This window comes from Callithrix jacchus, chromosome 11, assembly GCF_049354715.1.
Source record: "Callithrix jacchus isolate 240 chromosome 11, calJac240_pri, whole genome shotgun sequence".
Classification (NCBI taxonomy): Eukaryota; Metazoa; Chordata; class Mammalia; order Primates; family Cebidae; genus Callithrix; species Callithrix jacchus.
Window position 1 is genome coordinate 38,542,013 of NC_133512.1, and position 12,714 is coordinate 38,554,726.

Genomic DNA, 12,714 nt, shown 5'->3' on the forward strand with positions numbered 1-12,714 from the left:
TTTCCAGCAGAATAGGGAGGTAGTCATTGTACCAGTTAGAGAGGTACAAAGATTGTCTTTATAGAGAAACGTCTCCTTGTCTGACACATTATCTTTTGATTTGTACAGATTCTTTCCTGTAGTATAAATTTACTGAGTTCTAGTTGTTATGTATGAATGAATGTAACACACCACTTTTCTCCCTGAGAAAGTGGAAAGGAATCAGACAGTCAAAAAAAATGGGAGAAACACAGCTCTAAATTCATTTACTTTATAATATTACCTGGTGCTAAAACAGATTCAGTTACCTCTAACAATCTTGCACCAAAAAAATAATTTTTATTAGATTTTATACTTTTATCCTTTACTATTCTAGAATGAGATCTTTTCCTTTCCAGGTTTTGAAGGAAATTTGAAATGTTCTAGTTTCCCTGGAGAAAGTGTCTTGAGTGAAGTATAAGCTAAAATCTAGGGGTCCTCATGTCTTTTAATATGGAATAATTGTTCTTCTTTTCCTTTTCAGTTTCTTCTTTGTGGCATTTGTGGAATATTGTGTGCCAAAAAAAAATCCGGACTTGTCGTAAGTTTTTGCTTTGTTCGTATCTTGCATTGAGGTGTTTGAAATGTAAGAATTCTAAAATAGAAATGATGACTAGCCAGCTTTTATATACAGAATATTACTAGTTTGAGACCAAAAAGAACCTGACAAATATAAGAAAACCATCACAATTATTAGAAACTATGAACAAAAGATCACTAATATAAAAAAGCTTTGATCAACTCTTTAAATACCTGAATATGTAAACTTTAATGACTGTTGTGGATGACAGTCTTTAGTTTTCCAGTTTAGAGAGTACCAGACAATCACCTGAATCCTTCAGTGAACTCAAGAAGATGAGAAATATAACCATTTAAATATGGAACTGGGTCTGAGGATTATTGGCTTTCTTTGACTGTGAAGCAAGTTTTGCAAAGCAGCAAGACAGCTATGTTACTATGGTTACAGTTAATTCTCAGAGATTTATTTTATTTTCTTTTATTACTGTGAATGCACACATAAGTGTTTTCCAATGTTATAGTGGGTTTCTGGGGTATGGAACATACTCCCAGTTAACTCTTATACTGGCTTGAGGAGATGCACTGCATGCTGAAGTGTGGATTCCCCATTGCCTTTCATGACTTTTTATGAGAGTTGGAGATAAGGAAAAAAGTGTGGTTTATTTTACTGAGTATTATGGCAAAGAATATAGATACTTACAAACTGGCAAAATCAATACTACACAGGGACCCTAGGAAGTAGCCTTTGAGCCTCAAAAGAGTTTTCCCAGGGGAGGCCAGTTAGCTGAACATAACAGGGAATGGGAAGCATTGCAGTTATTTTCACTTGACCTCTTTTTCTACCCACACCTTTTCTTGTGAGAACATCTATTATGGCAAAAAGGCTAAAGCCCTCAGAGATTTAGACAGTAATTTTAGATATAATTTTTTAAAATTACATAAAGGGAAAAAATGAAACTTAAAAAAATGTATTTTTTGGGCATATAATTGTCATTTCTGATTCTCCCATCATTCTTTAGCTATGACCCTCATTCATTTTATGCTCTTCCTCTACCAAGACTCTTTAAGGCTATGTAGCAACAACTCCTTTGGAGAAAGCAAATAAACAGGAAGGAAGAAAGACGAAAAGAAAGAGAGAGAGAAAAAAAGAGGAGGGAGGGAAGGAAAAAATAGAAAAGGGGAAAAAAAGGAAGGAAGAGTTTTTTGCTGTTTTTATTGTTTTTTAGTTAGTTTTTTTTTTTTTTAAAAAAAAGCAATGGTATCACTTCTGTGTCTTTCTCTTATAAGTTACAAGAAAAAAAATAAAATCTAAATTTTTTTAGAAACTATCGTCTAGGTGATAGCTGTATGTTGTTGAAGGTACATTATCCTCTGTACTTTCTGAGGTCCCCATTGATGGCATTTAACTATCAAGATTTTCTGCATTTTAATAAAATTGAAAAAAAAGGTTTTTAAAATTTTCCCTCCAAATATGTCTGCAGTCTAGAGTCTCCAACCTGGTAAAATTTGAAAATAGTATATGGTTATGGATTTTAACATTTTAATTCCTGGATAAGACTGTTCTGTTAGCACATGTTAATGAGGTGTCATACCTTTGAGGAATTAATCAGAATGACATTAGGAAAGACATGGGCTTTCCTGTCACAGAAAATTAAAAGTATTGTCTACTTTCTTTATTAACAATAATTAATTATTTGAAGCTAGGTTGTAATATCTTTCCATATTTTCTGAGAATGAGTAAACACCAAATGTAGTCTCAAGAAACTGCATGACATCCAAATCTACTATAAAATAAAATATAATTGGTTAATTCTACTAGGCATCTTGAGCTACAAGTTTATATTTAGTGGGACGATTTAACTATTTGGTAACAGATTTTCAGTATTATGGTTAATGAATGAGTAAAAAGATTTTTCTCATTCATTATTGGATCTTTAGCTCTGATGATATTTACAGATGCAATAAGGAATGCTGAATTAAGTTGGAGAAATTAAATTAACTACTTGTAGGTAGCTGAGATGACATATTCTCAAGTAAGCCTTCTCCAAAAATCTTAGCTGGGATAAATTCTTCTCCTCCCTACTCCTAGGGCAACCCATAAATCCCTTTATTAATATTTACCATGACAGGTTAAAATTCTGGATCTTTTCTTTCACAAGATTTAACTATAGTCAAAAGAAATGATTATGAATGATTCATTGTAATATCAGCAGCTGCTGCACTCAGGGGCTAACAGATGCTAGGTGCTCAATAAGTGCAGGCTAAACTCAACTGTCAATGAAATATAATAGCTGATAAAATAAAATTAAATGTTAGAGTGAGTTATAAAGCTGTTTGACCTGGGGAATTTTAGCAGAGGAGGAGATCAATAAAGTCCAGAAAGGCTTTCCAAGAAAGTTAGGACTTAATTTATGCCTTTTATCCAGGAGTCTAAGAACGAAGCAAAATTATTTCCAGGAAGTGAAAAATATCACTGATAATAAGTGATATTTTAAGATAATATTAATTTAAGATAATAAATTAATGATATGATATTTAAGATAATATTATTGGGAATAAGTAATCTGTATTGATGGACAAGAGAGGTGACTGATCGACAAGAGAGTAAGACTGTGTTCCTGAGAAGAATGGAAATTAGATTACATAATTCAATTAGTATCATACTATAAAGTGTCAGGAAAGCCCAAAGAATAATTTAGAGCAGATGCAAAAATAAAATAAAATGACTAAAGTTATCTGAATAATTAAGTTTATTAAATATTCACAAAATATTTACTTCAGAGAAGGCATTAATCTAGGTTCTGCAAGGGATCCTATGATAGTTGTTGATTAAGCCCCCCAACTCAATTAATAGACACCAAGATCAAATCAATAGTAGAACCAAAAGCAAAGCCACATCATCTGTTTCTCTAAAACAAACAAATGGTGTTTTTGGAACACCTATTGTATATTCTTCAACTATAGTGCCACAAAGTAATAAAAGGTTTTTAATATGCAGGAGTCCCTAAGGTACCTATTTAAGAAATACATGTACAGTGAAATATGTATGAACTTAAAAAAAATGAGAGAGAGATTTAACTAAATTCCCTAAGTTCAGCTAGATGAGAAGGTGTAAAGATTTGAAGCTAAGTAGAACTCATAACAATCCAAAGAGAAGATACTGAGATATTTTTGAAGGATACTAGACTTGAAATCGGAAAATCTGGGTTGGTCCCTAAATTAAGTGTTAGCCATTTACCATTCATTTTTCTAAAATGTATGTTACTATCTCAGAGGCTTCCTGGGAGTGTTAATTGAGATTATATCTGCTGAAAGTCCTAGTATAGTAGCACGCAGTAGATGTTACATAAATATTTAAATCTGAATCTACCTAGAAGATAAATTTTGTTTGCTTCAGAGTTTTCATAAGATATATTCTGGCTTTAATATAGTCAGCTATCAATATCTGAAACACTGTGGTATATACTGTCTATCTACAATGAGTCAGATTGCATGGAAACTTGGCTAAAAGAAAATCTCCTGTCCTCTGTGAAGCAACAAAACGACTTTTTTTCTTTACTGTAGGTTAGTTATCCTTGACATGCAGCCCAACAGGGCAACTGTGTTCTGGTCAGGTTTGCCTTTTCAACTGTAACGCTCCCTTTCTTTCTCTCATCAGATGATCCTCTTTTCAGCCTGCTGTATCTGTGGACTCATTGGCGGCATCCTGAATTTTCAGTTCCTCCGGGCAGTCACAAAGAAAACTTCCTCCCTATATCCTCTGCACCTTGCCTCCATGTCTCTTGCGTGCATTGGGATCGGATGCTGTACTCTCTCTTCCTGGCTCACTTGTCGACTAGCCAGCTATGAACAGAGGAGGATGTTCTCAGAAAGGGAGCATTCCCTTCATCATTCTCATGAAATGGCTGAGAAAGTGAGTTTTGTACCTTTTCCTCTCACTGCTAGCACGTGATAAAGACTGCAGTCCACTCTTAGTGAATCAACTTGAAACTTTAGATTGAGATTTGAAGAATCAGATTTTTATACATTTGGCTCTACTGGGTAGAAAATGGAAACATTTAGTAATTTTTTTCTAAAAAACGTTTTTTTTCTAAAAACTGGGTAGAAAATAGTAAATTTTTTTTCTCTGCAATTCATGGGTACATGAATTTTCAAAAAAAAATTGTAGTCTGTCCATTCAAAAGCACAGTGCCTAAAATAGTATTTCATAAAATATTGAATACCTTATAAGTATGGATTTTTATGTATTATAGCGAGGAAAAACACAAATACCAAATATACTCTCCACTCAATAATGCCAGTTTTAGAAATTGCGTGAATTCCCTTTTCTAGTTCTTCCCTTGTTCTTTTAAGGAGACGAATTTGATTGTGTAAATTTGGTCTTCAAGTATAAAGAGGCTTTTAAATAAGGTGACAAAAAGCCTTGTCTATCAGTGCAGATATTGCTATATATAAAGCTTCATTTAATTCTCACCTAAACTTATGCATACATGGATAGATTTGCCTGTATTTTAAACAGTTGTCCTTGCATACTTGTTTCATAAAACCCATATAAATAGAAAGTTAAATTAATTGTATAAAAGGACAAATCATATAGTATGATGTCTATGTTTCGATTGCATTTTGCGCATATTTCTTAATTCAGCTCCTGCTATTGGCTCTGGTAGAGAAAAGAGGAAACATTTGTAAAATGAACTCACTAAGATAATGACCACATTATATTTTGCTTTATATCATGGAAATAAAATTGCATAACCATAGAACAGAATTAATAATAGCAAGACTTACTGTACATTTCTTTATAATGTTACTTTGAAGGAATAATATTTATTCTGTAGCGTTTCCATTTTGTGTACAGTCTATATACTCAAATCAGGAGGGCAAATGTTCTTAAATTGACTCAAGAAAGCAAAGTTAGTCAGAGCTATGCATGCCCGTCATTAAAGAATTCATAATATACATAGCAGGACTTCAGTAATTTAAATGATTGTTGAAAATAGATGGTCATTATATGTGTACATATGAATAGTAGCTCTTTTGTGCTTTATTTTTATACTAGTTTTATTTAGTTTTCTGTATATATTTGTGCAATATTTATTGTATGATTGTTATATTTACATTAGAGATTGAGGGCTATTGAAATAACCGACTTGCCCAGCTGCCCGGTGGTGCCCCCGACACCAGAGTTACCTACAAGGTACGCTGATTTCTAGGGAGTTACCATGTTGTAATGTCACTGCAGAAAGCACTACCCCTTCCAGAAAGCCATGATGTCAACAGATCAGTCTGAACTGAGGTTGTTTAGTGTTGTTTCTCAAAGTATCGCTTGCATAAGCACTTACTTTGCAGAGCTGACTACATGGCAGAGTCTTGCAGCTTGAAAGTTGGTTGAGTATTTAAAATACTCAGCCTGCCTATAAGCATCCAAGCACATTTCTGCTTGGATGTGTCATGACTCCTTTTATTCTCAGCTACTTCATCATTCTGACTCAATATCATCATTCATGGGCTAGAATTTTGTTTTTAATAATAGATATGTCTGGATAAAGACAAACTGTGTATTTCCCTCATGTTAAAATTGCATGAGAAGATAGCCAAAGTTGGATACTAATACAGTAAAATTTCCATATGAAAATTTTCTTCTTGTAAAATTATCTTATGTGATATATTTTAAATTTAGTTCACATATTTCAAATTGCTAAAAATAAATAGTAATGGCTCTTTGTTTGCTCAAATAAAATAATTGGACATACAGAAAGTCACATGGATACTATGGCCCATTTGCAGAAGGTCCATTTGCAAATAGTCACATTTGGTCCAGCCCAAATTGAAACTACAATCTTCCTGTTAAATTAAGCATGGCTATTTGCAAATAAACTGGAGACTCACTCATTTTAAAACTAATTTTCGCCATTATTTCCTATCAGTGATTTTACTGAGTTCATGCTAGAGTGAATTCAGTAAGAAAATTCTTATTTTGTAAAAATTTTTAAAACTGCTTTACAAAATTCTGCAATAAAAGGTTAATATAACAGATTAACTTTTTATGGTTTTTTAAGCAGTTGAGTGCAAAGTCGTTGTAGAAGGAGAAAAGTCACCTAATAGATTTATGTAAATCTATTAGAAATTTGATTTTTCTCCTAGCAGGTAGAAAGGTAGAATAGGAAATGTAAATTTTGTTGAAGGTCATTGGGGAAGGGGGTGATTTCTACTTATTTTGCCATCAATGGTGAGTTCCTCAGTGAAGCCTCAAATCAGATTTCTGAGCTATAAACTTAATTCCAGCGCAAAAACTAATATATTTTCAGATTTTTTCATCACATACATCTCTAGGAGATTTTCACCAAGTACATCTCTTGCAGATTCTCCAAACAGAACTAGATAGAAATAGATAGAAATGAAATAAATTAAAAAATAATTTCCACTTGTAATTTTCTTTTAGTGCTCTGTTGCAAATAGGCTTGTTCAAGCATGGAAAGATGCTGCCAATCTATTTTTACATAATTTTACTGACATATTTTTAGTATGATGCACAAACCATTATAATACAAATGGGCTTCACATCTCATCACTTTTTATTATGTTGGGAAGGTTTTAATATTTAATAAAACATGAATTAAAAGCATCAAAATTTTTCTTAATATATTTCATATAATTGAAAATGAAACTTTTAATGCTAGTTTGTCCTTTGCATCTATATTTTCAATGCTATTCTATATAGTTTTACTTATTAACTTTTTAGTAATTGATCCATTAAAAACATGTTAAGAGATTTCACTATTTTTTTTTTTTTTTTTTTTTTTTTTTTTTTTTTTATTGAGACAGAGTTTCTGCTCTTGTTACCCAGGCTGGAGTGCAATGGCACGATCTCGGCTCACCGCAACCTCCGCCTCCTGGGTTCAGGCAATTCTCCTGCCTCAGCCTCCTGAGTAGCTGGGATTACAGGCACGCGCCACTATGCCCAGCTAATTTTTTTGTATTTTTAGTAGAGACGGGGTTTCACCATGTTGACCTGGATGGTCTCGATCTCTTGACCTCGGCCTCCCAAAGTGCTGGGATTACAGGCTTGAGCCACCACGCCCAGCTGAGATTTCACTATTTTTGCTCTTACTGGAAGAGTGATAGTGTCATGAGAAACAATTTTTCCTACTATGATTTTTTTAGTGATCCATAGTTACAAATGAGCAATGATCCCCTTGTAAGCTTTTTTCTCTTCCTGGCAAAAAGGCCACACATTTTTCTATAGAATAAAGGTCACCTCTAGAATGCATTGGTACTTTGTTGACATGTTCAGCAGAGGAGCCCATGCATTAGAAAACTTGTGCATTTAACCATCTTCTTTCTAGGTGAGATCTTTCCAAAATTGAGTTGAAGAAAAAAGAGGAAACTCAGAAAAGTGTGGAAAGAATGAACCGTTGTTGTGGGTAGAATATTTCGGTCTAACAGACTGTTACTTCAGCATTTTCATGTGCTCCAATGCAATGGAATTTTATTTCCTCAAATAAAACAGCAATATCCTTATGTTTCCCCAAAACTTAGCAAGTTTTTCAATGGATTGAAATTTCTGTTTTGTGAACTCATTAACCAAAACAATGTCATATTCCAAAAGTGAATTTTAATTAATCATGTCATTTTTTCTAACAGGAAGTGACAGACAACATGAGTAATGGAGGACCACAACTGATATTTAATGGAAGAGTATAATCAATGTTTTAAAGAATTGAACATTTTTAGGATTTTCAGGGGTCAATGAGACACCAAAGGACTAGAAAATAAAACAGTTTTTGCATTTGCATTTATCTCTCCTGAGCATTCACTAAAATTATTCTTCCTAAATATTGCCTCTTATTTCTCCACCCTTTTTTATGGGGTAAAAAACTTTTTGAAACATTCTAGTACAATAATTTCAAGAGGCTTTCCAGATTGTTCTAAAGAAGACTTTTCAGGAAAGAGAAATAATGAAACAGAAATAAGATGCATATTCTATACAAACACTATTTGACTAGCATGATTATTACATTTATAATGACATATTTCATATGAGTAATTGAAAAGTGCAAATATCAAGAAATAAAAATAACTTATTGATGTCTTTGTTTTGAAAGACAGATGGCTTCAAGGATGCCACAATTCAAAACCTCAGCAATGCCTTGTTATAAACACATTGTAATTATTTTCAACTTGTGAATGAAATATATTTCATAACTTCTTTGTAAATGACAAAAAACCTCAAGCATAAAAAAAAGACCTTTTAGAGAGAGAGAATACTAATCTGTATGGTATTTTTGCACTTTTGCACAAAGAGCGAAAAGTTGTATATGACTATCATTCAAGAAAATAAATGTGTTTTGATCATACTGTGCAGATTGATCTGCATGTTCATGAATGAGTCTAAGAATAAAGTATGTGTGTGAATGTATGTATATATACTGTAAATATAGAACATGTATACAGCATATATTATGGCATACATGAATGTAAATAGGTATTAGAAAAGAAAGTGTGATGCTGTGGAGATATTACTAAGATGCTACTCCAATAGAAATGGGAAGACAATTGCTTAAGGCTTTTCCATGCCCCCAAAATCATGTTTAATTTCTATTAAATTTGCCCTTTTTTCTTTTTATTATGTTTGTTTTGTGTAAATATCATTGTGGCTGATAAGAAGATGAATGATCTGAATAGTGTGGTATATAAATAGATTAGTTATTTGGTTATTTTACTATGATTATAGTATTTATGTATAGCAATTAAGATTAATTTATAAACACACATGACTTTAATGGCATATTTCCATATTTATAAGGACATCGCAACTTAAAATTATTGATGGTATTGCTTTTTCAAACGTCTTTCAGTCCAACTGAATGATACAAAAGGGCAAATGACGTACCCCCCAACAACGAAGTCGTAATTACCTTTGCTATAATTTTAAGTGTTTTGTTTTACAATTCTCATGAAATAATATAGGCAGTCTATATATAAGAAAGCATATATCCAAAGATCCTGCAAGAGTTCCTTGTGGGGAAAAAAAGATAGACTAACATTTATATAGCTAGATTCAATCATCTCCTCTAATAATGGAATGTTAAAATAGCAAACAAGTACAACACATATAAGTGAAAAAAACGACATATCTTTGAATATATTTATGAGAATATAACCTCTGGCAACAGACAAAGAGATCTATTATTTTTAAATCTATAACTCTCACTGTATTGTACACTTTTCTTTGTCCACAAAGCTAATCAATTTCCACATCCTTTTTTATGAGTTACTTATTGAATATAGGTAAATTAAAATATTTAGATCCAGCTTGAGAATATAATTTATAAACAAAACATGAGTTTTAATTGTGCTAACACAGTAATAATAATTCAAGTTAATGAAAATTTAAAGGTCTATTATTTTATAGTAACATGATAATCATTAACTTATTTAAACCTGCTGATTTAAAATTCTAGCTGTCATCTATTCCACAGAAATAACTGAACTCTGCTTGTTTGGTGTAGTTTTTGAAGTCTCCCAATTATTTTGGATAACTTCATTGCCTAGTAGATTACAGAAGTTGTCTATAAATGCAAACTCAAATAGCTAATCAACATCATAACTATTCATTTGATTTCACAAACAGGCATGACCTTTGCCAATGAAAATCTAAATTACATCATGAAGATGTGTGTGTGTATGGTCATATGGAAGTCATGAAGGGATGTAGTTTTGTACTGAAAGAATAAACACTGACTCTAATTTTCAGTGAGATTTCTCTATAAACATGTTTGTACAATATAAAATTATAATACATCAGAAAAATGTTGTAATGCCTTATGAACTAAGTTATAACATAACACATTAAAGGACAAAAGGAGGCATATCACTGCTTTGATGTATAGTTATAAAGAGATGCAATCATCACAATTATTCAAATAGTTTACAGTATATGTTTAACCAACTATAGATACATTTTAAAATATGATTATTTCAACCCAGTGTTTTTGGAGTTGAGTTTAGAATCATTTACTTGGGATGTATAGTGATTCTTTTTTAGATAGGTGGGGGATGTTAGGAAGATATTGTTCAAGTACTTGAAAATTTATTTTGGTCAATATATTGAACCACATGTTGGAATGTTTTAAGTGACTACCTTATAGTTTTAGTATAAACCTACCCTTGGAAAAAAGTAAGGTGATACTAAATTAGAAAAAAATATGTGAAACTGTAGGGGTGGTATGCTTTGGGCCATATCAAATAGGTAGAGGTATTATAAGCATAAAAGGATAAAAGTGGGCTCTTCTTGGAAATCTTAAACATATATATGTGTATGTGTGTGTATATATATATGTATATGTGTATATATATATGTATATATAACACACTGGTTTGGAAGTGGAACATGATATGATAACTCTACTGACATGTCTATAATAAAATGATGTGCTTTGAAATTGGATATGGTGTTGGCTTTTTTTCATTGTAATACAAAAATAGTTTCCTCAATAGCTGCATGAATAAATGTGCTATACTGAAGAAGGCAAGGGATGGCCTGGTGTGAATGAAGGGAAAGAGACAGTCACAGCTGAAGGATAAATAAGAATATTATTTGAAATACAAAAGCTAGATAGAACATGTTCAAATATAGAGGCTGATTGAAGACATGAAATAAAATGATTATAATAAGAATGTGAAGCCCTACAGACGTAAGAAAATATGATACCTATTATATGAGACAGAATTGCCTATGGTAGGACAGAGATTGCAGTTGATGTAACAAATTAAACCACAGTATTTAGAGAACTCTGATGGCCTACTTGAGTTTGTCAAATTAGTTGCTATTGGCATTTGGGCTGGATAATAACTTATTATGCAGACTGTCCCATGCATTTCAGGCCATTTAGCATCTCTGGTCTCCATCCACTAAATCCCAGGGTTCACTCTAATCATTTTAATAACCAAAAATGTCCTAACATTTTTGGTTAATAAAAAATGCCTACCTGTTTCTTTGGTAGAGAGATATTACCCAGTTAAAAACTACTGAGGAAATCCTTGGAAAATAATTCAGAGCAACCAATTTTAATGCTACCCATAAGTGAAGACTTGAATTGCTCAAGGTCATAAACTCACTGTTCTAAGGTTTACTTACACTATTTCCTATGGTACCATTATCTATATGTGACTATTTAAATCAAAAAATTAATTAAAACAAAAAGAATATTTTTATTTCTCAGTTTCTCCATCAAACTACATATTCCAAGTGTGAAATATGGGAAACAGTTAAAGAATATTCCCATCATTTCAGAAAGCTCCATTGAATAGTGCTAGTCAAAAACACATAGAGGAACTTCCCATGTCCCTCAGTCCTTGCACAAGTTCTTGCACAATTAACCAATTATCATTAAAGCTGAAAATGTGAAAGGAGTTGGTAAATACTCCATGGAATTTGAAAGTTGATTCACCAACTAGAAATCCATGAACTGAGCAAAACTTGTAAAAACTAGCAGATGTGGGAGAACAACCCATAATAAAGTAGAAAAAATGTTTTTAGAGATTTCATATTTAAAAACTTTTGCTCAAAATGATTCCAGTAAATTACTAAAAACTGTATGTTTCACAAGCAAAATGAGATGTTGTGTAACCCCTATTTTTGAAGAATTTTACTCTATTACATGTGTCAAGGGATACTCTGCATTTCTTGTGCCTGGGAATGTGAGAATAATGAATATATGGTCCTCCACTTTATTCTTTGACTTAGTTCAAAATGGTGTATTTAAAAACCTTATGTCCCAAATTACATTTTCAAAATTATTTAGCAAACATATTTCAGAAATTTTGAGGAGCATCTTCAGTATCATTTAGTTAGAGCACTGTTTCCAAATAAAATTTCAGAACTTGGCAGCTCTTCACTCTTTAAGTCATTTTTTCTGGAAACATATGTAATATTTCTTACTCGAAGTATATGACAGCCAAGAAATTCAATTATTCCAATCCATAAATCACAGAGTGTCAGTTACTCATAGCAGGGGAAACCAACTCAGAAAATGCTGGAAATGTGGATGCCTAGCAAAATGATACAGAGGGGTTTCTTTTTTACTCCCTTTGCTAGGAAGACTTTGAGTGCAAGAGTTCTTTACTCGGAATGAAAATGGATTTCCCAAGTAATATATTGCTTAAAAGCCAAGC

General features: G+C 32.3%; 1 protein-coding gene across 10 annotated transcripts in view; it reads left to right on the forward strand.

Moving 5' to 3' along the window:
- Positions 1–10,987, forward strand: part of TMEM196 (transmembrane protein 196) — a 369,686-nt gene extending 358,699 nt beyond the window's left edge. For 7 of the 10 annotated variants that reach the window (XM_035253691.3, XM_035253692.3, XM_054237175.2 and 4 more), the window contains 4 exons: positions 503–559; positions 4,196–4,450; positions 5,661–5,734; positions 8,182–10,987. In XM_035253691.3, the coding sequence (XP_035109582.1) occupies positions 4,196–4,450; positions 5,661–5,734; positions 8,182–8,188 (336 nt within the window). In that variant the 5' untranslated portion in view covers positions 503–559 and the 3' untranslated portion in view covers positions 8,189–10,987. The remainder of the gene's footprint in view (positions 1–502; positions 560–4,195; positions 4,451–5,660; positions 5,735–8,181) is intronic. The other 3 variants (XM_078342077.1, XM_009002301.5, XM_002751519.6) reach the window with 1 other exon arrangement.
- Positions 10,988–12,714: the final 1,727 nt, after the last annotated feature.